At 40.4% G+C, this 25,543-nt stretch overlaps 1 protein-coding gene across 1 annotated transcript in view; it reads right to left on the reverse strand.

Moving 5' to 3' along the window:
• Positions 1–7,969: 7,969 nt before the first annotated feature.
• Positions 7,970–25,543, reverse strand: part of BMP5 (bone morphogenetic protein 5) — a 75,571-nt gene continuing 57,997 nt past the window's right edge. Inside the window, exons 5-7 of the mRNA XM_038397836.2 lie at positions 18,725–18,801; positions 14,800–14,910; positions 7,970–10,314 (exon numbers count right to left, since the gene is read on the reverse strand). Coding sequence (XP_038253764.1) covers positions 10,165–10,314; positions 14,800–14,910; positions 18,725–18,801 — 338 coding nt within the window. The 3' untranslated portion in view covers positions 7,970–10,164. The remainder of the gene's footprint in view (positions 10,315–14,799; positions 14,911–18,724; positions 18,802–25,543) is intronic.

Genomic DNA, 25,543 nt, shown 5'->3' on the forward strand with positions numbered 1-25,543 from the left:
ACTTCAATGTCCTTAACTAATTTCTCCTTCAAAATTTTTTCCAGGACTTTGCATACTACAGATGTCAAACTAACTGGCCTGTAGTTACCCGGATCACTTTTTTTTCCTTTCTTAAAAATAGGAACTATATTAGCATTCGGTACTACTCCTGAATTTACAGATTCATTAAAAATTCTTGCTAATGGGCTTGCAATTTCAGGTGCCAATTCCTTTAATATTCTTGGATGAAGATTATCTGGGCCCCCCGATTTAGTCCCATTAAGCTGTTTCAGTTTCGCTTCTACCTCAGATATGGTAATATCTACCTCTATATCCTCATTCCCATTTGTCATGCTACCATTATCCCCAAGATCCTCTTTAGCCTTATTAAAGACTGAGGCAAAGTATTTGTTTAGATATTTGGCCATGCCTAGATTATCTTTAACCTCCACTCCATTCTCAGTGTTAATCGGCCCCACTTCTTCTTTCTTAGTTTTCTTCTTATTTATATGGCTATAGAACCTTTTACTATTGATTTTAATTCCCTTTGCAAGCTCCAACTCTACTCGACTTTTAGCCCGTCTCACTTTATCCCTACATGTTCTGACCTCAATTAGGTAGCTTTCCTTGCTGATCCCTCCCATCTTCCACTCCCTGTATGCTTTCTGCTTCTTCTTAATCACCTCTCTAAGATGCTTGCTCATCCAGCTTGGTCTACAACTCCTGCCTATGAATTTTTTCCCCTTTCTTGGGATACAGGCTTCCGATAGCTTCTGCAGCTTTGATTTAAAGTAATCCCAGGCCTCCTCTACCTTTAGATCCATAAATTCTTCAGTCCAATCCACTTCCCTAACTAATTTCCTTAATTTTTGAAAGTCAGCCCTTTTGAAATCAAAAACCTTAGTTGGAGATTTATTTTTGTTAATCCTTCCATTTAGTTTGAACTGAATTAGCTCATGATCACTTGAGCCAAGATTGTCCCCTACAACCATTTTTTCTATGAGGTCCTCGCTACTCACCAAAATTAAATCTAAAATGGCATCCCCTCTAGTCAGTTCAGCAACTATTTGATGAAGGAATCCATCAGCTATTGCATCTAGGAAAATCTGAGCCCTATTATTATTACTAGCACTGGTCCTCCAGTCTATATCTGGGAAGTTAAAGTCTCCCATGATCACACAGTTTCCATTAGTATTTACTTTATTAAAGACATTAAAAAGGGCTTTATCCATCTTATTTAAGCTCTATCTTATTTAAGCTGCCCATCCCAGTTAAGCAACTAACCAGTTTGACAGGTCCTGTCTCTCTTCTATCCCTGCAACACAGTGCAGGCAAAATCATTCCCGGTGGAAGTTGTTAGCCCTGAATAATAAAACAGATACAGTGCAGAGAAGGGTAGAAAAAAGCTATGTCCATGGTTAAAGGAGAGATGCTAGTTTTTAAAATGAATCAAAATGATAGAAGTGCAGTTGGCCCACTAGAAAGGAATGTAGTTTCCTGTGGTAAAATGGTACAAGAGGGCTCCATCATTTAAAAAAAACAAAACAAAATAAAACAAAAAACACCACATCCACGATGATTTGATAGGCAGTATTTTTAAAGAAGATCAACATGGGCTATCTTGATGCAAACATCATGTTTCTTCACCCTATCTTGTTCCAGCTTCTATCTCTATGAAATTCACTAGCGAGTAATACTCAAGATTTCTCAGCCCAGTTTTCCCACTGTCATAGAAGGAGGCCTGAGGTATAGAATGCTCCACAAGAATCTCCTCACAGTTTTCTCCCTGGAGCATTTCACTGAGGAGCATTTGCCCCTCCATGCTGCACGGGATTCCTCCATGCAAAAATATTAACCTGGTCCCAGGTTTCATTGGGCATTCACAGGGCATTCCATTGAGCAAGGAAAAATACACATACTACTGCTCTTAACCCTGTCCTGCAGAAGATTCCAAATCCTTCTGAGGAGACTCAGCAAGATCTGGGGCAGGGAACAATCGGTTCTGTGAAGGGATGGCTAACACTCTCTCTCTCTCTCTCACACACACACACAAAGAGAGAGAAAGGGTGTAGTCTGCAAAGAGGAGCCCTTTCATGTTGCTGCTACTGGCTTTAACAGCAGCTACTGCCCAGACTTCAGAAAACAATCATGAAACTGAAAAATACGCATTAACTGCATAACACTCCCCCAGATACGTTTTCAAGAATGTCTATAATTAGTAAACGTAAGGAGCTGTAGGAGAAGGTGTTCAAAATGTATATATGGCTCAGACAGTGTAGCCTAGAAGACAGAGAACCAGACTGAAGAGTTCTCGAGACGTAGGTTGTATTCCCTGTACCGCCACAGGCAAAACATTACTCTGTGCCTCTTTCCCCATCTGTAAAATAAGAATAATGGTACTTACCTCCTTTGTAAAGTGTTTTGAGATCTACTGATGAAAAGCTTTCTAGTAGTATTATTAATCCATTGTGCCCATCTGGATATCGAGCAGTGCAAGACCAAAGCCCCAAATGCCCTATTCTGGCCAGGAATATAGGCTGCCATTGAAAGTACCCAACTGTGGAATCTACAGGAACCACTGCAAAAGAACCACTAATTCAACATGTGATTCCTGGTCAGCCTTGGTCCATGGTCGGTACTGGGCTACTTGAATTATAATAGAAAAAACTCAAGATTATTTTTTACTAAATGGAATTGTTGCAGAAGAGGAAGTTACTCACCTTGGGCAGTAAGAATGGTTCTTCAAAATGTGCGTCCTTATGGGTGCTCCACTGCAGATGTGTTTGCTTCCCTGTGCTGCTGATTGGAGAACTTTGGTAGCAGTGTCCTTCTGGCCCACAGATGCGCTGTCTTCTCCTTGTGCTCAGCCATGAGGCTCACCAGTGCGCGTGGGAAAACCTCCTTCAGTTCCTTCTCTAACGCAGAGTCCTTGACAAGAACTCTGAATTAAAGGGAGGAGGGTGGCTGGCGGAGCACCTATAGGGACACACATCTAGAAGAACCATTGTTACTGCACGAGGTGAGTAACTTCTTCTTTGAGGGTACTCCACTGCACGTGACTCCCGAGCAGTATCCCCAATGGGAGGCTAGGGTTTCGGAGTTGAGTCTGTTCTGGATAACAATACTTCAGAGCTAAAGCTAGCACTGGAAGTAGAGTCCTAGTAATCACAGTGTTTTCTGTGAAGGTATGCACAGACGCCCAGGTTGCTGCTCTACAGATTTCTGAGATAAGGACATTCTTTAGGAAGGCGACAGAGGAGGAGACCTTGTGGAGTCGGTGCAGATTTTGGATGGAGGTATTATGTTGTGAACCTGATCGCAGTGTTTGATACAGTTCAAGACTATTTGGAGAGTCTCTGGGCCGATATTGCTGCACCTTTAGACCTTTCCATAATGGATAGGAAAAAGCTTAGGAGATTTTCTGAAGATCTTTGTCCTGTCCAGGTAAAAATTAGGGCTCTCCTAACATCTAGCATGTGCAGTATAACCTCCCTGATATCACGGTGAGGTTTAGGGTAAAAGGTTGGGAGGTGAATCAGTTAGTTTAATGTGAAAAGATGAGGTCACCATGGGAATGAACTTCACGTGTGGTTTGAGAGTAACTTTGTCCAAAACCAATATTGTATAAGGGAGATGTGCCATCAGTGCTGCTATTTCCCCTATTTTTCTTGCTGAGGTGATAGCCACCAGGAAGGGCATCTTTATAGACAGATATGCATGCGAACAAGTAGCCATGTGTTCAAAAAGTGGCCTAGTCAGGCTCTTTAATACTACGTTTAGGTCTCATGTTGGGGTAGGATGTCTGGGTTGAGGAAAAAGTTTTACTATGCCCCGAGGAATCATTTTATGATTGGGTGTGAGAGCACTGAGTATCCCCCTACTTGTTGAGGGAAGGCTGCTATGGCCACTATGTAAGCTTTGAGTGAACTGAGAGGTAGTCCTCATTACTTGAGAGTCAGTATATAATCTAAGACCATTGGGAGAGTAGCAGATGTCAGGAAAATTTGTCTGGAATTACACAAGACCTGAAACCTGGCCCACTTTTGCAGGTAAGTACGATGGGTAGCAGATTTTCTACTGTGTAGTATAGTTTCTGTACCTCCTCAGAGCAGAACCTTGAAGTGCTGGAATGTGCTGCTGGTATGTGCTGGAACCATGAAGGAGCCAGGCCTTGAGTCGGAGTATCTGCAGACTGAGATGGAGAACACATCCTTTGTTCTGCAAGAGGAGGTATAGAGTGAGTTGGAAAGAAATTGGTGGGCACATCACCAGTTGTGACAGGTAATGGTACCACATCTGTCTCAGCTAGGAAGGAGCAATCAGTATGATGTTTGCTCTCTCTCTTTTTATTTTTAACAGGACTTTCTATAGTAGAGATGGACCAGGCTACTGTGGAATTCAGGCTGCAGCAAGCACTGACTGGAGCAATGTCTTGGCCACCAGTTGTTCCTCTGGTGTGTAAATAACAATGGCCCAAAATGTTCATGGTGTGACTCCAGGAGCTGATCAATAAACGTGTTTAAGCTTGGTACAACCGACTTAGTCATATTTTGCTGCCAGAGCTTGATAGTTTGTAATTTAGAATTGCAGTGTGGTGGAGGAATAGGCCTTTTTCCCCAAATAGGTTGAGGTGCTTCCAATCCCTATCACAGGGGGTGGAGCTCACCTGATGTTGGTGACCCTGTGAATTTGCTGCATCCACCACAATGGATTTAGAGGTGGGCAGGAAAAAGAAATTCCATATCCCTAGCCAGGCTACAATATTTCTTACTGGCCCATTTACAGGTGGGCATGACCAATGTTAGGGTTTGCCATATTAGTTTGGCTGAGTCCAGAAGGGCTTCGCTGATGGGGCAGGCTATTCTGGAGGAATAGGAGGAGAGAAAGATGTCCAAGAGTTTACTATGTGTGTTTTTTACCTCCTCAAGGATATCTGCAGCATGTCTGCCACTCTTTTAGCTAGATCTTGAAACAGCCTGAAACAGATCTTCATCAGCTAGGGATTGTGGTGAGGACATAACTGCCTTGTCTGGAGAGGAGGAAGAGATATTAGTCTATGCTGTGACTTCCTCTTCAAATCTGCCTTCCTGTTTCTCCATGATCTCCTCTGGAGGTTTAGGTGACTGCTAAACACATCTGGTGACTCCTGTTGCAGGTCCAGGGAAGGCTGAAGAGCTGCCTCCATGCGAAGGAGTTTTAGTCTCAGCTCTCTGTCCTTCCAAGATCTGAACTTGGCAGAGATCACAATTTTGGGAAATGTGGTTTTCCCCGAGGCACCAGATACAGCAGGAATGCTTATCCATTACAGGGATGGCCTACTTGCATGAGAGGCACCTCTTAAAGCTCAGTGAACCAAATGTACTCTCTGCTGAGGCAACCCCAGACAAAGGGGGAAATAAGCCCCCCCCCAGCTCTACAACTAAGAGAAAAAAGACTAACTATTGAAGTGCTAAGAGATTGATAAAAGAGTACTTGTGGCACCTTAGAGACTAACAAATTTATTTGAGTGTAAGCTTTTGTGAGCTACAGCTAATCTGATGAAGTGAGCTGTAGCTCACGAAAGCTTATGCTCAAATAAATTTGTTAGTCTCTAAGGTGCCACAAGTACTCCTTTTCTTTTTGCAAATACAGACTAACAGGGCTGCTACTCTGAAACCTAAGAGAGAGATAATGATCCAATGAATGGACTGCTAATAGCTCAGTCTCTAGCCAGGGGTTGTTGAGAAGGAACTGAGAGGGGTTTGGCCATGCATGCTGGTTAGCCATGTGGCAGAGCATGAGGCAGGGACAGCACATGTGCGGGCCAAATGGACACTGTTTTAAAGTTCTCCAAACGGCAGCGCAGGGAAACGAGTGCACCTATACTGGAGCACACATGGGGACACTATTTGAAGAAGATTGCTGTTTACAGGTCATGTGTTTGCAGATGTAATGCAGCAATCACAGAGAAAACTCTATAATATACCAGGGGCTCATTTACCAGGGACAAGTACAATATATCAAACTCTTAATATGCACAGACCAATGTGTGAACAAGAAAGTCAGTACTAATTGCAAAGAACTTTATTTACAAAAGCCCTGGATTCAAGGGATCCATATTTCAAACTGTTAGAGAATCTCACAGCACCCAAAATGCTTTATTTGGATCAACAATTCAGAGACTTATGAATAAAGGACAAAAACCGTATTGTCAATATCTTACAAGCTTCCTGAATCAAAGAAAATTAACTATGTAGCTGTTACAAAAGAACTCAGGGAAAGGAAAATAGAACAGAAGAAATATATTTTAAAAAATGCCCCTTTACCTCTATTGCAAGTAGATTCCAAACAGAACGTGGCTGACAACCTACCAAGGTAGCAGCTATAACACAATCATCAAGGTAACAACATTTGGGGAGGGGCAAGGACTGTTATTTATTCTACTTTATACAGTGCTTAGCACAATGGGGTCCCAACCTCTTTGGCTTCCAGGTGCTGCCACAATAGAAGTGTTAAATATGCACTTAGACGACAGTTCTGACCCTGACTTAGACGAGTAGGGCTGAGAAAGAAAAGTAAGTAATGTGTACTAGAAATGTATGGTAGTAGCTTGATTCTGGCTGAGATTTTATACCAATGATATTAACCATGGGTGGCAGATACCTTAGGCTGGGGGAGGCTGTGTCTCCCCAAACAGCCAGGTGTGGCCCTGCCCATGCTCCAGTCCCAGACCTCCCCAACCCACTCTGCCTGCCCTTCCAGTGCCCCCAGGCTTGGAGGGGAGGGGGAAGACGTCTGCTGGCTGCTGCCTGCCCTCCTGGTGCTCTGGAGCTGGGCGGGACTAGCCTGGGGCGGGGGCCAGTGACCACAGTGAAGAGGGGCTCTGGACTCCGGCAGGGGGGATGGAAGGGGGCGGAGGTTCAGGTGGAAGGAGCAAGGCTGGAGGCTAGCCTCCCCCATCCAGTGGTTCACACACCACCCATGGTATTAACATTATGAATAAGGTAAGGATTGAGGCCAAGTCTACACTACAAACTTACATCAGAATATCTGCGTTGGTCAGGGTGTCTGAAACATCCACACTCCTGAGTGACACAGTTATACCAACCTACGCCCCTGGGTGTAGACTGTGCTATGTTGACAGGAGGGCTTTTCCTTTTGACATAGCTACTAACTCTGATGGAAGTGAATTAACTATGCCGGCAGGAAAAGCTCTCCCACTGGCAAAGGACTGTCTTCACTGAAGCGGTACAGGGTGCAGCTGCACTGGTATAGCTGCGCTGTTGCAGCTTTTTAAGTGTAGACCTGCCCTAAGAGTATAAGGGGCAATTGGCTCTATTGATATCATTGGAAATACATTGATCGACACCAGCTGAGGATGTATGTCTGGCCCATACATTTTAAGAGAGAAAATATATGTTCTCTCTTTTTGTTTTTAGCTCATTAGGTTTATTAGGTACCCACTGTTTTTTTCAGTCTCTAAGGATGAAGAAGAAAGTAAAACAGATTAAAATGGGAGCATACTCTCTTATGAATCCTGAATGGAAATGGAATGACCTTAGACATTTACTTAGTATTTTTCAAAGGACAGACATGTGGAAAGTGTTACATCAAGTACTATGGGAAAAAGGTGTGGTTGAACATGTGTGTGTTAAAACCCAAAGGTATATGTGTGCATTTATTTGGAGTCTGTGAAAACAGTAATGCCAATTGTCTCTCCTCTCAGAGGAAGGACTAGTAAGGAATTTCCAGAGCATTTTTTCCCCATGCTTCCTTGTTTCTGCTATATTTTGACTTCAGTTGCTGTTTTAGTAGCTTAGAGAGTTGTAAAACTGTGATTAATACTGTACATGGTTCAAATAATTATTATGTCTTTAAAGCAACAAAATGAAAGCCATTTTGCAACACATGTCAGTATTAAGACACAAAATTCAGCAAACACTATCCACAGTAATGGCCATTCTCTTTTGTTCCAGCTTTTAAAGAACATGAACTTGACTTTCCAGTATAACATGGCTCAGAATCAAAAAGCATAGCAGAGCAAAGTAGTATTACAGGTTTATTAGATCTTAAAATATAGAAACATATTCCAACAGCACATTTTAAAGAATAATATAATTTTCAGTTTCTTATTCTCAAAATAGTACACCATTATTCAAAAATATATTACTTAATGTACACCAAATTCAGTTTCCATTAAATTTTATTTAGAATAAATTGAATTCAAAACATCACAACCATCTACCTGATTCATAAACAAACTCATAACTTTTCTGAAAGTATCCCCCATGCAGTTTAACGTTCATTATCTAAGTGGTCCCCAAACAGCAATTCATTGAAGAAACTTTATTAATATACCTTATTGTACATGAACTGCAATTAGACATAGTTATGGAGGTACATAAAGTATAAAATAGTAATTGAAATGTAATGTTTGGAGAAAATGCTATGACTTAAAAAAAACCACCCTGTTTAATTTTTCAAAAAGTTAAGTGTATGTTTAACAATTTAAGACAATACTCCGACAGTGAGATAAAATAAATTAGTTTCTGCAAAACACACACACACAACTGATTATATTATTCTGCAATAGTTTGTGTTTTGTGGAATGTGTATTAAATAACCATAGAAATCAGGATTTAAATGGAAAGATTCTCTAAGGCATAAGAATGGGTGTGTTCTATTCATTTTAAATAACACTCTAATATAGCAATATTTCTACTGAGGCAATTCCCAACAAAACTATATAAAATAATGACTGGTTGTAGAGACGGGAAATCAGGACCTTCTATTCTCCCATAACAACATGGGGATATTCGATGAAATTAAAAGATGGTAAATTCAACACTGATAAATGGAATTATTTTTTCACACAATGTGCAATTAGACTGTAGAACTCCCTGCCCGAAAATGTAATTGAGGCAAAAAACTTAGCAAGACAATAAAAGGGATTTGACATTTATAGGGTAAAACAAAAATATCCAGAATATAATAGTTACTGCAAACAAGTTTTGGAATAGATAGTAAGATTAGAGATTAGGAGAGGACCTACTGTGCACAGAGATTATCCTAAAAACTGCCATATAAGATTTATTTCACCTTCATCTAAAACACCTGCTGCTGGCCACTGTCAGAGACAGGATACTGTACTAGACTGACCACAAATCTGACTACGTATGGCAATTCCAATGTTCCTAAATGCCTTACTGTGCACCAATTATCAAACCCAGCAAGAAAAGGAAGCTAAAGAAAACAAATTCCTTCCAGATTTTAATCTTTTACACATTGCACACATATATTAATTCTTGCCCATATGGTAAGGGGGCTCAGGTGAGTGTGGAGGGTTTTCTTGTTTTTGTGGGGCAGGAAGGGTTTGTTATTAAACATGAAAAAAAATCTGCTGCAGTAGTGTTATGATAATAAACTGACAATTTATCGGAGGAAGGAACGATGTACTACAAGTTTTTAGCGTTAATTTGGAAATCTATAGGCACAGACTAAAGCCTCTCTCCACAGAATTCCTGAAGCTTTGAGCCTTTTGCAAAATTCCACAAGTCAAGACGCAACATGTTCCTCCAGTTACACTGATTCTGTTAAAGAAAATAGCTATTACAATTATGTGCAGTCTTTCAGCTTCTATGTTCTACCGACTGTTTGTTTATTTAAACACGGTTCAACATTTCAATTTGTCTAATGGAGTAGAACTTCTAAAAGAAAAATTATGTTTAGCCAAGGATTTTTTCTTCAGTTTCTTTTTTTAGTGCCTTTTCTAAATAAATATCCCAGTATATATTTCATTTGCACAACATAACCAAATGTATTCAATTTCCTTTAACAACATAAAACAATCACAGGAGTTCTGGGATTTCTAACTTAAAAAAAAAATTATACAAACTATACTTACTTTAAAATGTTGAAATGGACAGAAAAAGGTCTCAGTGAGATCGATTGAAAACCAGCTTGGGAGGTTCTCCGACATAGTAAGGTGACCCATAAAATAAACTGTTTTGAAATTTCACCCATAGAAAAGAAACTATATACCTTTAAATAAATAAAAGCTACTATATACATTACTGTACATTAACTGAGAGATGACATGAAATGGAATAAGTTTAGGGATGCCTTTTCACTAGTAAGAATTGTATTTGACTTGATTACAATTCTGAACAAACACTGGGTTTGATTTTTTTTTCCTTGTTTTTTATTCTAGTGGCAGCCACATGAACGCACCACCATATTTCTGTATTTTTTCAAAATAACATTGGAACTGTCATCGAAGTAGAGCACTGAGATTGCATTCAGTTTTGTAGGTGCACAGCATGGCTTAGGTACGTGATCAGGGAACATCAAGTGAACCTGAAAGAGAGAGAGAGAGAGCGAAATTGCTTATATATCAAAATAGAAAGGTGTAATAGCAAATCTATGGAAAACACTTCTATTCAATTTGCAGAGTTCTGTAGTTACCGCTTTTTTTCATTTAGCAACTTTCGTACAAAGCTCACCTCCAGAATGCTCTACTGATTTACATAATAGATTTCAGAGTAGCAGCCGTGTTAGTCTGTATTCGCAAAAGAAAAGGAGTACTTGTGGCACCTTAGAGACTAACAAATTTATTAGAGCATAAGCTTTCGTGAGCTACAGCTCACTTCATCGGATGCATCTGTAGCTCACGAAAGCTTATGCTCTAATAAATTTGTTAGTCTCTAAGGTGCCACAAGTACTCCTTTTCTTTTTACATAATAGAGTTATACAATAATAGCAGATGGAGGGATAAATTAGGAGGAATAGCCAAGAGAGAAAATTGGTTTTCAGATGAGTTTTGAAAAAGAAATGGAGATAGGTCCTGGTTAAGGAAAGCTCTTAAACATGTGGTTAATACCAGCACTATTCAGGACAGAATTTGAGCATGTGCTTAAGTCCCTGACTTTACTAAACTGTCTTCCTGAATCAGAGCTTCAATGGGAAGGGGGAAAGGAAGTTTGTTCCATACAGCAAATGTAGAGGCAAAAGCTCTCACACAGAATGTCTGGATTCTATGAAGATTCTAAGAACATGGTTCTTTTAAGGTTTCTATGGCCTTGGCATCAGTGATCCCACTGAAGTCAATGACAATTTTGTCAAGGGGAGCAGAATCAAGCTAAAAGTTGGGTGTCAGATGCAGGGAAGGGTAAAGAGAGGGTATTCTCTGAGATAAGCTGTGGTATTCCAATGGAATGCTAAATAAAAGAAAGGCTATTCTAAGCAGCATCTCAAAATGAATGGAGATATAGTGAAAATAACTGAAAATAGGAGCAATTAAACATATTTTCTCTATCCTTCAAAAAAAGTTGAAAGTAATATTCTACACAGCTGGATAGCTGGAGACTGGGGAGGCCAGAGAGAAGGGAGTTGTGATAGAGAAGGCAAGAGACTATTACAGTACGGATGAAGACTTCAGCAGTAATGGGTTTCATTTGTATGTGAAGTCTTTTAAAATCTGTTATAGCCATCTTTCTAGCAGTAATATAAGCTGATGGTCTTTGCCAGACCAATAACAGTCAATCAGGAAGTGATTTTTATGTAACTGTTACCATGAGAAGATCTTTCAAAATGAGCAATAATAAATCCCAAAGTAGCAGTTTAGTAAGGATGTAAAGACACACACACTTCAAAACTGATTAACTAATGACAAGCAAAATATTGGAGAAAAAAAAATATTGTCCTCCTAAGCAGATGTTTGCCCAGAGCCAGGCTCTGGATTCTATCAAGCCCTCAGCCACCAGCATCCCAATTCTGGGAACACTGTGTGGGTGTTTGGGCTAAATTTGGCTTTCACTAAATACATTTCTTGCCTATTCCATTGTAAAGATAGTTTTGAAAATGTAAGTCAGTCATGAGGATTTGGAATTTGTCGCAGTGATTTTATCTCTACTGTGCCTGCAATCTCTACTCAGAGCCATCCAGGGTCAGCCTCCTGAGCCTTTGAACCCCTTAGCTTTTGAGTTCTGTGATATTTTAGGGATGCCACTCCTGCTGCTGAAGAAGCTAATGTCTCCACAAGCTACACCCTGGCTGCCTGCCAGTGAGCCAGCTCCTCTTTTAAGCAGCTAATTTGGCCTCCCACCACTATAGGACAGAGAGGGGGAGCAGGTTTGACAGTTCAGCAGCGAGAGAGGCAGCTTGACCAACAGGATTAAATGCAGGATTGGAAGCAAGGAACTCCTGCTCATGAAGTTTGGCTCTGACACTGATTGCATCTGTGGCCCTGGTCAAGTCACTTAATCATTCTACCTTACTTTCCCCATCTACAAAGAGTAACTAGAGATGGAACCAAAGCCAGCCCCTGGATCTGAACATACCCATCCTTTCAATGTGCAATATCCTGATTCAAATTTTAAAATCTCTAATAATACTGATACTAGTATTTGTATTGTAGTGAGGATTCACTTTTTAAAGGTTTAAAAAAGCATTATTAGGGTGGAATTTTCTAAAGCATTTGGCATTGGCCTAACTCTGCTTCCACTGAGTCAATAGGAGTTTACCCACAGATGTCAGTGGGAGCAGAGTTAGCTCTATGCAAGCGCTTTTCTGACTCCTATTGATACACCTTAGAAAAAGCAGCTTAGCCCCATGTGGAAATGAAGATGTGCTGGACCAAAGGTTGTTACAAAATGAACCAAAACATTTATATTTGGAAGGGTTTCAAGGAACAATCTCGTCCCAAAACAAAGCTGCTTTTTCAGAATGGTGCAATCACCATGGACAGGAATTGATTACATTTGGATTGGGGGAGAGTGTATGAATAATTGTTTCCCGAACTCTCCATGTGTGAACACCTTGAGTATACAGATTATTTAGATTTAATTTCAAACAAAGTATTTGGCTACTGCTGAACACTTTTGTACTTTTAAGTGCACATAAAGTAGCTAGCCAGCTAATTTATGAGCACTTAAAATTCAATTAGCCCCATGGATATTTGGCTGCCCAATAGAATGTGTGTACAGTACAATTTGAACCCCCTGCCCATAAGAAACTAACTATGGGGGATTTCAGTAAAAGCTAGGTGCACACATGAAAGTTGGCCTGGTATGTTTTATCTTGCATGACACATAACTGCATGAGAGAAACTGTAATCTAAGGTCTCACTGAAGCTTGGCAACTTTTCTAGGCAATCTTTGCCATAATAGCTGAAGAGAAACATCAGTTTATTATTGTAAATATGCTTTTCTTCATCATCACATATGTGCATTGCCATAGTTCTTGCCAAAGAGCATTACTTTTCCTTTCCAAATGAATCCCTTTCCCACCACCCGTTGCTTACTTCCACCTTTGACTCCCTCCCCTCCTCCTGTCCCTTCTGCCTCTCTGTATAGGATCTTGCTGGCTTGAATGTTGGGATGGAAGGATATAAGGTCATTGGCTCTGTAGTTGGGGACTGCTGGGGGTGAGGGGATTGAATGGTGGGAGGAGAAGAGGCACATTTAGTGCATGTTAAAAATGGAACTAAAAAGAAATGTGCCTGCCATGATCCCAATCACCCTGCTTGTCCATTGTAGCCCTTTCCCCTGTCCTTCATCGGTCTGTCTTTTAATTATCTATGCTGTCCAGAGCATGGGTTGTATCCTCAGCTGATGTAAATGAAAAATAAGAGCCTAACATTAGACTCCTATGTCCATATTTAGGCACATAAATAAGTTCCCTGGTTTTTTGAGCACCCAGTATTTCCCACCGAAGCTTTCCTAGGGGACTGTTCCAGCAAATGTAAGTCAGAACATCCTGTGGCACTCCATCTTGTGCTGAGGGCTGGCTTGACCCCCAGGTGGAACCAGGACTGGGAGAGTTGGAAAGGTGGCTGTAAGGCTCTTCCCACTTCAGTTGCACCATGCGGAGAATCAAATCCAAATGATACTAAATTTCTAACCATAACTGATAGCCACACACACAGCACAGTTCTTGCTTGCTACTGCATCAACTCACACATCTTAGATGAAAAGGTATTTTTCAGTCCAGTCAACTGATTGAGGCTTTTCTGATAACAGTTGAAAACCGAGAGCTGCCGTGAAGCCATAAGTCAAAGTTACCGGAGACTGTAGTGTGAATGTCGATGAGGAAGTTCAAAAGCTGCATAAAACACTTGGAAGCAGGAAGGAAGCCCCTCTTTGCTTTACATCAGCACAGTGGCAGATTAGCCACTGGGTCAATGGGGCCCTGACAATTGGGGGACTCCCCCAAAATGGGCACCCCAACCTTGTTCCCTGGCAGGAATGTGCCCTGATCTTGGCTGCGGCCCCGGGACTGGAGAAGCTCTAGTTTCCTGCCACGGCCTCAGGGCTGGGGCAGCTCTCACTCGCTGCTGCTGCCCCAGGCCTGTGGCCGGGGGAGTGAGAGGGCAGAGCTTCTCCAGTCATGGGGCCGCAGTGGGGAGGGGGTGGGATGGGGGGGGGGCCGTGGGAAGGAGCAGAATAGGGTGGGGCTGTGGGCAGGGCCGCAGGCAGAAGGAGCAGAATGGGGGAGGGAGTAGAGATGGAAGGGGTGAGGCAGGGCCCCCACTTGCTCTGCCCCAGGGCCATGTGAAACCTTAATCCGCCTCTGTACCAGCAGAACCCCTCAGTGCTGTGACACAGTCTTTTTCATGCATTACTGGGTCAGAAACCGAATGTAAATGTATCAAACAGGGCTTTCTGAGCATTTCATCCACTAGCTATTGCAATCACTAATGCTTTTGTAAAAGGGTGCAATTTAAACAAAATTAATCCAAATCCAATCAAATTAATCCAAAACCAATAGTAATAAACTCAGAGGAAGACATAGCTCCTTATCCCAAGTTACTTGCATGTTACAAAAATGATCTAACAGACATACCAGAGTCTGAACTATGGCATGGTTTGTAGCATTCATGTGGGCATTGAGTGGAAAGGAGCATTCTCCATCACAGTAGAACGCAGCATAACCCTCTGGTGCGATTATCCAATCCTGAAAAATAAAACCACAAGCAAAGTAAATAATAAGAGACACAAACACTCTCAATCCTTCCCAGTTCAATCAATTGAAATCTGTGTCACTGTCATTCTAATTTGGATCCAGGATGACTGAATAAAGCATATACAGAAATACAATATTTTGAGAAAAAAAAGTCCTAATCTCTGTTCCTTCAAAACCAAGATGAAAATTGAGTTAAACCTAGAACTATGTACTGAATACCCCCAACTAACCAACCAGTGAGGGAATTTAGCAAAGAAATACGTTGAAACTAGCCTTTAAAATACTTTTCCTCCAACTTTGAAATTCTCACGGGGCGCTGGAACAATTTTTACAGTGAGGATGCTGAGAGCCATTGAACCAAATTGTAAATCTGGTATGGAATGGAAACCACTTCAAGCCAGGGAGTGCTGCAGCATCCCCTGCACCCTTAGTTCCAGCACCTATGAATTCTCAAGTTATTTCTGGTTCGCTAAAAACATCTCAAATGTATCATTCTCTGGCATATCCAGTGCCATTAATCCGATAAAGAAAAGGAGTACTTGTGGCACCTTAGAGACTAACAAATTTATTTGAGCATAAGCTTTCGGGAGCTACAGCTCACTTCATCGGATGCATTTGGTGGAAAATACAGTGGGGAGATTTATATACACACACAAAGAACATGAAACAATGGGTTTTATCATACAGACTGTAAGGAGAGTGATCACTTAAGATGAGCCATCACCAGCAGCAGGGGGGGAAAGGAGGAAAACCTTTCATGGTGACAAGCAAGGTAGGCTATTTCCAGCAGTTAACAAGAATATCAGAGGAACAGTGGAGGGTGGGGTGGGAGGGAGAAATACCATGGGGAAATAGTTTTACTTTGTGTAATGACTCATCCATTCCCAGTCTCTATTCAAGCCTAAGTTAATTGTATTCAGTTTGCAAATTAATTCCAATTCAGCAGTCTCTCGTTGGAGTCTATTTTTGAAGTTTTTTTTTGAAGGATAGCCACCCTCAGGTCTGTAAATCGAGTGACCGGAGAGATTGAAGTGTTCTCTGACTGGTTTTTGAATGTTATAATTCTTGACGTCTGATTTGTGTCGTTTGTGTCTGATTTGTGTCGTCTTGATGTTTGTATTTGCGAATACAGACTAACACGGCTGCTACTCTGAAATTAATCCCGATGATTTGTTTGAGACTAAAAGTATTTATAGTCTCAGGAGTTGCATGGAGGATGGTGGCATCAGTGATGTCACAGAATGATCAATTTTGGGGGTCTTCAGCAAACCATAAAACAGATAATTTTTCACAGAAAGAAAAAGGTATTTTTAAAAATTTAGTTAGAGAAATTTTCTTGGCTGAATTTCCCCATGAGATGGGGAGGCAGGGGGGAGCATTAAGCACATATTTTGGGGGTTGACCCAATTTTCATTGTAGTCCCATTCACCATTAGTTTCATGGATCCATTTTTGAATTGTTATACTTGGTTAGGTGCTCGCATTATGAGATTATCTATTCTTTTTATAAATATGTATTTAGAGAAATCTGAGCTACACAAGCTGCAACATTTTCATGAAATAATAATATTTTACATTTTCTGTGACACCTTGCTTTGCCCATGATCTCAAAGTCCCTTACAAATGATGGGCCCTGTTGTGGAAAAACTATGGGAGAACAAGTACTTGGAAAACTCTGAACATGCATGTAGTGAGGAAGGATGGTCCAGAAATCAGGCACTTGCTTAGAAATTGGGAAACTTGCATTCAAGTCCATGCTCTGCCACAGACTTACTGTGAGACCCTGAGCAAGTCACTTACCCTCTCTGTGCCTCAGTTCCCCATTTGTAAAATGGGAACAACAGTAGTACATTACCTGACAGGGTTTTGTGAGGATAAAACTCTCAGCTACTACAATAATAGGAGCACTATAAATACCTAAGATAGATATCTAGAAGCTAGAGAGTTTCCAAAGAACGTTGAGGGTGTCAGGGCCTGTTGCTTATGGAACTGGAAGGGTCCTTGACATGCTAGTCCTATAGATGCCCCATGAACCACATACAAATAGTATAGGGACACCATAGAAGGCAGAGGCATTTTGTGCAAGAGCTGCTATGTCCACATTCCTACTCAGATCCTCATCACAATCTCACCACATGAGCTATGAGTCCAGTTCTTTCTTGCCCTAGGCTGGCCTCTCCACCCTCCAAGGAGACTGCCAGACTAAGCAGGAAAACAAAGGAATTAACGTTAATGGCTTTGGTGGGAATGATGCCACAGAGTGACTCTCCTTTAAATCACATAAAGGAACTTCTGCTGAGTCAAAAGAAGCTAATGCTGCTTGAGTTCAATCCTCCTTGTCAGTGTTTTTGCCTTTTTAGTGGTGTTTCCAGTACTTTAATCCCCTTTATGGCTAACATTGGAGGCAGTTAGACATAACCCTAAGAACAATGATGAAAAATTTAAAACTTGGGTGAGTACAGTTAAATATCTATGTCCATATTACCCATTCAACTTCTGTTTATGTGCTTAAATATGAATTTAGGGCCCTAATGTAAGCCATCCAATTTGAAAATTTTAGCCAGTTGATTCTTTCTGGCCTTATAGCTAAGACCAAGTACAGTATTAGAGGCAATTAAGTATATGCCACTGCTCATATTTAGGGATTACATCCTGTCTATACCGAACAATGAACACTTTAGTTTTAACATGAGTGTTTTATATTATTTATAGGAATAACATCAACCATCACTGAAAGGAAACCACCTCTGGGGTATAATGTTGCAACTGTTTGAGAGCACACAGCAGTTCTACACATCTAGGAAGCAAAAATGAATTCTGTATTAAATTGATATTGCAGAGGGAATTTAAGTATACATGGAAACCTGAAATGTGTTATCGAAATCAGTTGCTGATGGCCTTCCCATTATTTCCTTAATAAAATATTTCCTTTGAAAACAGCTGTTGCTTCCCTAGAAGAACCCAGCAGAGCCTCTATTTTCTGTCTTTTGTTGCCTTACCTCTGCTTTTATGGCTCCACAGGCACCACCTTTTCCATTAAACTATGGCTGCATAAAGGGGTTGCTGCTGCGTGATTCAGAACACCTTGTAGGGGCTGAAAGCTCTGCTTCCGCAGGGCTCCAAACCCAGGTGGTATAATTCTCATCTGTCATTACACAGCAAGTGCAGGAACTAGAAAGAGACTCAAGCCAAATCTGGATCTGGATTTCAAATACTCCACAAGCCGGGGCACTAGAACAATTTGTATAATGGGGGTTCTGAGAGCCATTCAACCAAACTGTAAACCCTGGAAATGATGGAAACCACTACAAGCCAACGGGTGCAGCAGCAACCACAGCACTCCTAGTTCCAGCAGCTATGAAGTTTAGGGGTGTTCAGAGCTGGGATTTTGGTTTGATCAAATATTGAAAGAGGGTTGAGTGGCAGTATTCTGATGCAGATTCAAACCCCAACACCACCAACGTACACAGGGTGTTCAGATCTGGAGTAACGGTTAGGGCCTATCCCTAGTAAAACCTATTAATTTGTCAGGGCTATAAAACTATTTATGTCTGGGATATTTCTCTCACAGACTCATCAGCTATTTTCCCACAGGGCTCAGTGGGCTGTAAACATGAATAGCTCTATAACTGCTATCAAAGGATTGCATATAGAATCACACATCATTACAAAATGCACTTTGAGAATTCTTGCCTCTTCAGTGCAGCACCAGTTACCACCAGGGAAAATCCCTCTACAATAGATGGCAGATTGTAAAAGAGATTATAGAAATTAGCACTGATAGGAAAGAGCGTTGGTATCCATACCTGCCATCCCAAGTCTCGGAAACTCACATAAAGTTCATGTTTTTTACAGGCTTGTTTTTGTTCACTTGTGTTGTAATCTACAGAAAGAAAAAGACACTGTTCAGACACACTGCTATGGAAGACAAGATTCAGCTATTTTAAGTTCCTTGGCAAACTTGCACAAAGCAAAGGAACAGAAATACTCTACAGCTAGGGCTGGTCCATAAAGTCAATATAATTTTTGGAAGTTCTGAATCCCCAATCTCAGGCTGGCATAGTTTGCGTATGGAGTGGAAATGATGCATTCAGGATTAGGGGAAATAACTTTTTATGCTGCCTAGCTGCTAGCTATCGAAGTAGCAGGTAGATGTAATTTTGCAAGCTGGAAAAAAAACATCAAGGGCCTGATCTAAAACTCACTGAAGACAGTGGGAGTCTTTGCACTGGGCTTTGGATCAGGTCTCAAGTGCCAGACAAAGAGTGGGAGAGACCCCAATTTCAAATTAAAAATATAAAAAGCATAATTCCAGTTATTTAAATCTTAGCACATTTTGCACAGCTACTTTTTTTACCATTGTAAAAAATATCCGCCTAACTAATGACCTTTAGCTGTTAATACAAATTAAACAAGTAGCACAACAGATGGACTTTAAAAGCCTGATTGTCTCTGGCCCTGGCACAGGTATGCTAAAATGAGAAGACCCACAGAACCTTCTCTACACTCTTGTGCCAGGGACAATCATAATCGCTCCTTGGGGAAGTACAAAGACATGGGGAAGTCCTGGTCCCATCCCATCACCACCCTATCTGAGCGGTTGGTTAGGAATGCGAGGCCACAGGTGGTAGCACCTCAAGGGATGCTGCAGCTTAGCCCATTCTCCTGTTTGCCTGGAATCTGGGAGAGTGATTATGTCTCCTGATGATGATCAGTATTCCTGCCCATTAAAAAAAAGAATGGTTTTGGTGAAAAAATGTTTTAAGACAAAAAATGGCTTTTTGATCAAAACCAAACATTTTTATTGGCCATTTTCATTTTGGTAGAAATTTCATAACCACGCCCCTCCGCCTGGAAACTGAAAACCCAAAATACTTTCTGAAATTGAAATTTTTATTCAAAACCCAAAATTTACCAAACTGACTTTTTTTAAAACTGAGAATGGTTTTCAAAAAACAAAAGTTTTGGAGGTTTCAGGGCGGGAGGTTGTGTGTCTGTCATTGTTAACGCATTTTCTTGGGAAATGCAGGGGGCCTTTTTTAAAATTTCTGATGACAAATGACAGCCTGCTCTATTTAATGTACTACGGAATGACACAGTTAGGCTTTCTGTTGCCTGGAATAGCTCTGGCATGTCCTTCAGGTACGTTAGATAGGTACAGCCATTAAAGGTTCTGGTTAGAACTTGGGCTTGATTCTGCACAGTGCTCTCCAGCTCAGAACACCAAAATGTTGAAGTATGTGCTTAGCTTTAAAAATGTTAATAGTCTCATTAACTTCAGCTTAATTTTAAATACTTTTTTTCTACATTGGGCTGGCGTGCTCACCACCACACTAGCTAAGCGTGTGTCCTTGGTTAATAATGCAAATACGCTGAGGACTAATATTAGTTCAAAATCTTAAACAAGTTTTCTTTGATAACGTTCTATGAATATTTTACTAGTTTTAATGCTCCTTGAAGATGAATTTTGAGCTCGCATGCTCAAACTCTCAGAATCAATTTTAAATTCATGTTCCATGAAAATCCACACAAGAAACTAGATTATGAGTTACTCATTGAACAAGGAAATAAAGATAATGCCATATGTCATTTCAAATTTCAGGCACTAAATTTAGAATAGAAAGCCATAATATAAATGAAATGTGTGAAAAATATGACTGAATAATTTCAGAAAGAAACACGCAGGAGAAAGTCACAATCCATTTGTAGATGGTTCACAAACAGAAAAACAGGTGGAAGCTGGTGAATAAATTATTCTTTATTAAGTTCTCCATCAACTTGAGCTCTGGAATCAATTTCTAATTTTTTGAATTTTTCATGTTTAACAAACAACCTTCAGCACCAAAAAGAATGTGGAGGGGGCCCTAGGGCTGTGGGAAGAAGGCTCCATAATAAATATGTATGGCATCTCTTCAAATATCTTCACAGTCTTGAAAATCCCAAAAACTACTTAAAAAAAAACAGATTAATGCTGTATGGATGTGAAAAGTCCCAGGATACTTGATATGCAGACATGCATTTGATATATAGCTTTCTGAAACCTACCTAACCACACACCTATTTAGAATGTTAAACTACTAAAGCAAATTCATATTCCTTCCCTACATTCTGCCTTTTATATAAGACAAATGTTGTGTGTAATGTAACATTACATAAAAGTAGCCACAGTGACATTTACAACAGGATCTGATGCCAAGGATCCAGTTTCACATTCTGTAGCTTCCAGGTCCATATGCTTATTCTGTCAGGCATCAAAACCATGGGATATTATGACTGAGTAAACTTTGTACCTAAGCCATCCAGGGACTGCAGTTGTGTTCCAGATCTGTATGTGGCAGAAGGAGCTGTGGGGGTAGGGCAAGGGAATCAGATTTTTTATTCCTATGCATATTCACTGGCAGTCAGAGAGGATTTTGGTTTCTAAAGAAGAAATGGAAGTTGAGACATGGGAACCTGCCTGCATTTACTATCACAAAGTACCATATGCTTAATTAATTAGTGTGACAGCAACCAATAAAATCCAGGAAATACACAGTTAAGCATGTTTTTCCATTCTTATCTCATAGCATCAGGAATAAAAAGTACCACAGCCTTGCTTTTGAATTTCCAGGTAGATGTCAGTTTGCATCATTGCCTTTGCATTATTAAAAATATAGATTTCATTTTGTGCCTAATTACTATTTCCCTCTCCCTTTTCAGAACCACTTTTTGAGGGAAAGGTTGATTTGTTTTTGTCGATTTCAGGCCAAGTTAAAGAAAGAAAAAATACTTTTCCTCTAGTCCCTTATCAGCCAGACAACTCCAGTTTGACCAAAATGGAAGTAGCACCTGAGTAAGAACTGAAGAAATACTGCAAATTTCACCCGTCTGCTTGGAACAGAAGGGAGGGCCTGGAAGATACATTCTGCTTTCTGCAGTGTGTTCTTGCATTGCATTTAAGCCATGTGCCCTAAAGTTTTCACTCAATAAAGGGAGGTTAAGCACAGACCTGTCAACATCAAGAAGAAAACTTTTGCCAGATTGTTATATTATATAGGTTTTGTTCTTATTTGCATTTTGCTTGTTTGCGTGCATGTGCGGGAGTATTTCAAAAAGGAGTTTCACAATTTTAATTAGCTGTAAGGGGGAAAAAGATCTATCTGGCTTTAAGATTCTACTCAATAAGTTTATGGAGGAGATGGTATGATGGGATAATGTGATTTTGGTAAGTAATTGATCTTTAAATATTCAGGGTAAATAGGCTTAATCCCCTGAGATGGGATATTAGATGGATGGGATCTGAGTTACCCAGGAAAGAATTTTCTGTAGTATCTGGCTGGTGAATCTTGCCCATATGCTCAGGGTTTAGCTGATCGCCATATTTGGGGTCGGGAAGGAATTTTCCTCCAGTGCAGATTGGAAGAGGCCCTGGAGGTTTTTTGCCTTCCTCTGTAGCATGGGGCACGGGTCATTTGAGGGAGGATTCTCTGCTCCTTGAAGTCTTTAAACCATGATTTGAGGACTTCAATAGCTCAGACATAGGTGAGGTTTTTCGTAGGAGTGGGTGGGTGAGATTCTGTGGCCTGCGTTGTGCAGGAGGTCGGACTAGATGATCAGAATGGTCCCTTCTGACCTTCGTGTCTATGAATCTATGAAAAGAAGGAAGTGAACTATGGCAAGTAGGAATGTCTTTCTTGACTTCGTGAGAGAGTGAAATGAACCTAATTCTCATAAGAACAAAATCAAAAGGTAAGAATGATCAGATTAAAGTCAAGAAAGGAAGTCCCCAAACTAGTGTCTTCTGCAAAATGATAAAGAAATAAGACTAAACCCTGTGCTATACAAATGGCAGCAACCATAACAGAAGCATGTCATGTGGCTTATGCAGAACAGCATTTCCCACCAAACCTACCTGACTCTGAGGCATTTGGTCAGGGGTTTCACAACAGGTAAAGAGATAAGGAACCAAATTTTGTAATTACATCACTTACAATGCCATTCACTTTGATGGAGTTGCATGGGTTATAAACTGGAGTAGAATTTGGCCTACTGACATAAGCTTAGGTATTTGCAGTGTTGTTGTAGCCACATTCATCTGAGGATATTAGAGAGGCAGGGGGTGAGGTAACATCTTTTCTTGGGCCAATTTTATTGGTGAAGAGGCAAGATTTCAAGCGACCCAGATCTCTTCCTCGAGAGGTCCTTCTCCAGCCTGAAGAAGAGCTCCGTGTAGCTCAAATGCTTGTCCCTCTCACCAAAAGAAGTTGGCCCAATAAAAGATATTACCTCACCCACCTTGTCTCTCTAATAAACGTCAATAGTTAGGCTACTATAATCTGCAAATTCCATTGCCTACGCATGGGCAAGGATGAGCATAGTGGGCAGAACTATTAGGTTTTCTATTCAGTTTACAGAAGTTTACTGTACCTTTCAGATACTGGCCATTGGTAGGGGCTGTGGAGAACTGGTGCACCCCTGCACACTGGGAGAGTGTGCCTTCTTCTGTATCCCTGCATGGGATGCAGCATACTCCTCCTTGTGAACCTCCCAGCTCCAGTGGTTGGTAAATGGGCAGAGGAACCCAGGGATTGTGACTACATTCTGCCATTGTGCAAGGACACAAGAAGGCTAATGGTTTATTTTGCTCTCCTCTCCCCCTTCTTACACCTTAGAGCAGCTGAATAGAATCAGTCACTAAGCTTGCAGTGACTGGTATCTTCATTTGCAGATAGTAACTACTGCAACAATAGCTATTATAGATCTTGAAAAATTGATATTGTTCCACTCTTATAACTGATACTTAACACCCTAACCAAAGGGACTGGTGTGCAGTTACACAGTAATGGGTGATGTGGAAACTGTTCAGAGAAGATGCAAGCAAGACAATGTAAGAGAAACTTGGTTCGCCATAGTGAAAGTAGGTACCATGGCTTACCTCTCAGAACAGTTTTGTTTTGCGGGGCCCCGTTACTTGATTGTCTCTTTTCAGCTGCACCATTTAATACTTGAAAGAAAGTTCTTGAGATGCAAACTAAAAGCTCTTCAGCTCTACTGTGAAAATATGCAAACAAACTCCAAGACTACTTTCAGATTTAGAAAACTCTCTCATGCTCACACAGACCCTTTCATCTTGAAGGAATCCCAAGGCACTTTGCGACATGAAATATAGATGGCTAAATATAATTACAGGCACCGTTTTTCAAAAGAGTTCTGAACAGACCTGAAATTCAGGAAATATGGGTCATGGGATAAGCACAGGAGCAACTCACAGCATATAAGGCTAGTGGGGGATATGCCTGGCCATCAGTTAACCAAAGGTCAAATAAATGCAGTCATTGTTAATATGTAGGAATCATTTCACTAACCACTGAAATGCAAGCATCTCTAGGGTGGAACATGACTTTTTTTAACAGTGCAGTACAACACTTGAAATGAAGTAGTAGTACATACTAAATTTAGGTGGCAGGAAAAATGTAAGTAGATTGTAATAGCAGAATATAACTACCCAAACTGTAATTTGATCAGGACATTGGGCAAACACCACTGCTCTTTCTAAAAGTGCCAGGAAAGCCTTAATTGGAGTTTAGGAATTTGTCTTTACATATTATTCAAACAGCCTCTGTAACATCACAGTGACATCTCCAACACTGAAGCCTGGTTGATTTAAAGGGAATTGTGCTGTCTACAGATGAATGACTTTTATGAATCATTACAAAATGTACTATATCCAGCTTTCACAAAGTTACTAAAACAATTACAAAATGATGGCACATTCATAAAATTTGGTGATGTTAGTCAAAAATCATTGATAAACCTCCCAAAACAATTTGAATTTTTTACCACTACAATTCTGAATAGTTCTTTATCTACCTCTTATTTTAAAATTAGTTTCTTGAGAGAAAAGCATGAGAATAAAATACATAATTACTGGGGAACAGAACTACCAAACAGGCCTACGTGACTGAATTATGATGATCAGAATCAGTAAAAATGTTGTGGAAAATATGCAACAATGGGTTTTATATATAATTTATGTATGAAGTACTATTCACCCTGGAAATCAGTGATTGCTTCTTTGGAGTCATTCTGGTTGAATGTATCTGAGCAGGTTTCTTTTCAAAACTTCTATTTATGTCACCTAACTCAAAGCCATTTTATGCTAAGAGGAAAATGCATCTTTCTATGGCAATATTATTTACTGTGAAGGAACAGTTCCTTAGAGCCATTCCTGACCATCTTGCAATTACACACACAGATACAAACAAAGATCTGGTATAAACAGGTACAACTCCTTCTATTAAAGTCAATGGATTTTGACAGATTCAGACCTGGTATAAGCAGGCAAAACTCCACTGACTTGACACAATGAGTTACACCTGCTAATACCAAATCTGAATTTCTCAGCTGGTTTAAAACGTGCTTAATAGATTTTTAAACCTCAATGGATTGCCCCTTTTTGAAATTCTAAAAGCATTTAATTACTCTTCATTTCTTAGTAAATGTGCTTTAAAACAAATAATCAAATGGGGTTTTCTGATGTAAAGCAACAATAAGTAGGTTTTTTTCTTCTGTCCAGTCTGTTTTATTTATTTATAATTGTTCCCCTGAATGATTCTTTCTTGGGCTATAAAGTGCTCTTGCAGGTG

Source organism: Dermochelys coriacea, chromosome 3, assembly GCF_009764565.3.
Source record: "Dermochelys coriacea isolate rDerCor1 chromosome 3, rDerCor1.pri.v4, whole genome shotgun sequence".
Classification (NCBI taxonomy): Eukaryota; Metazoa; Chordata; order Testudines; family Dermochelyidae; genus Dermochelys; species Dermochelys coriacea.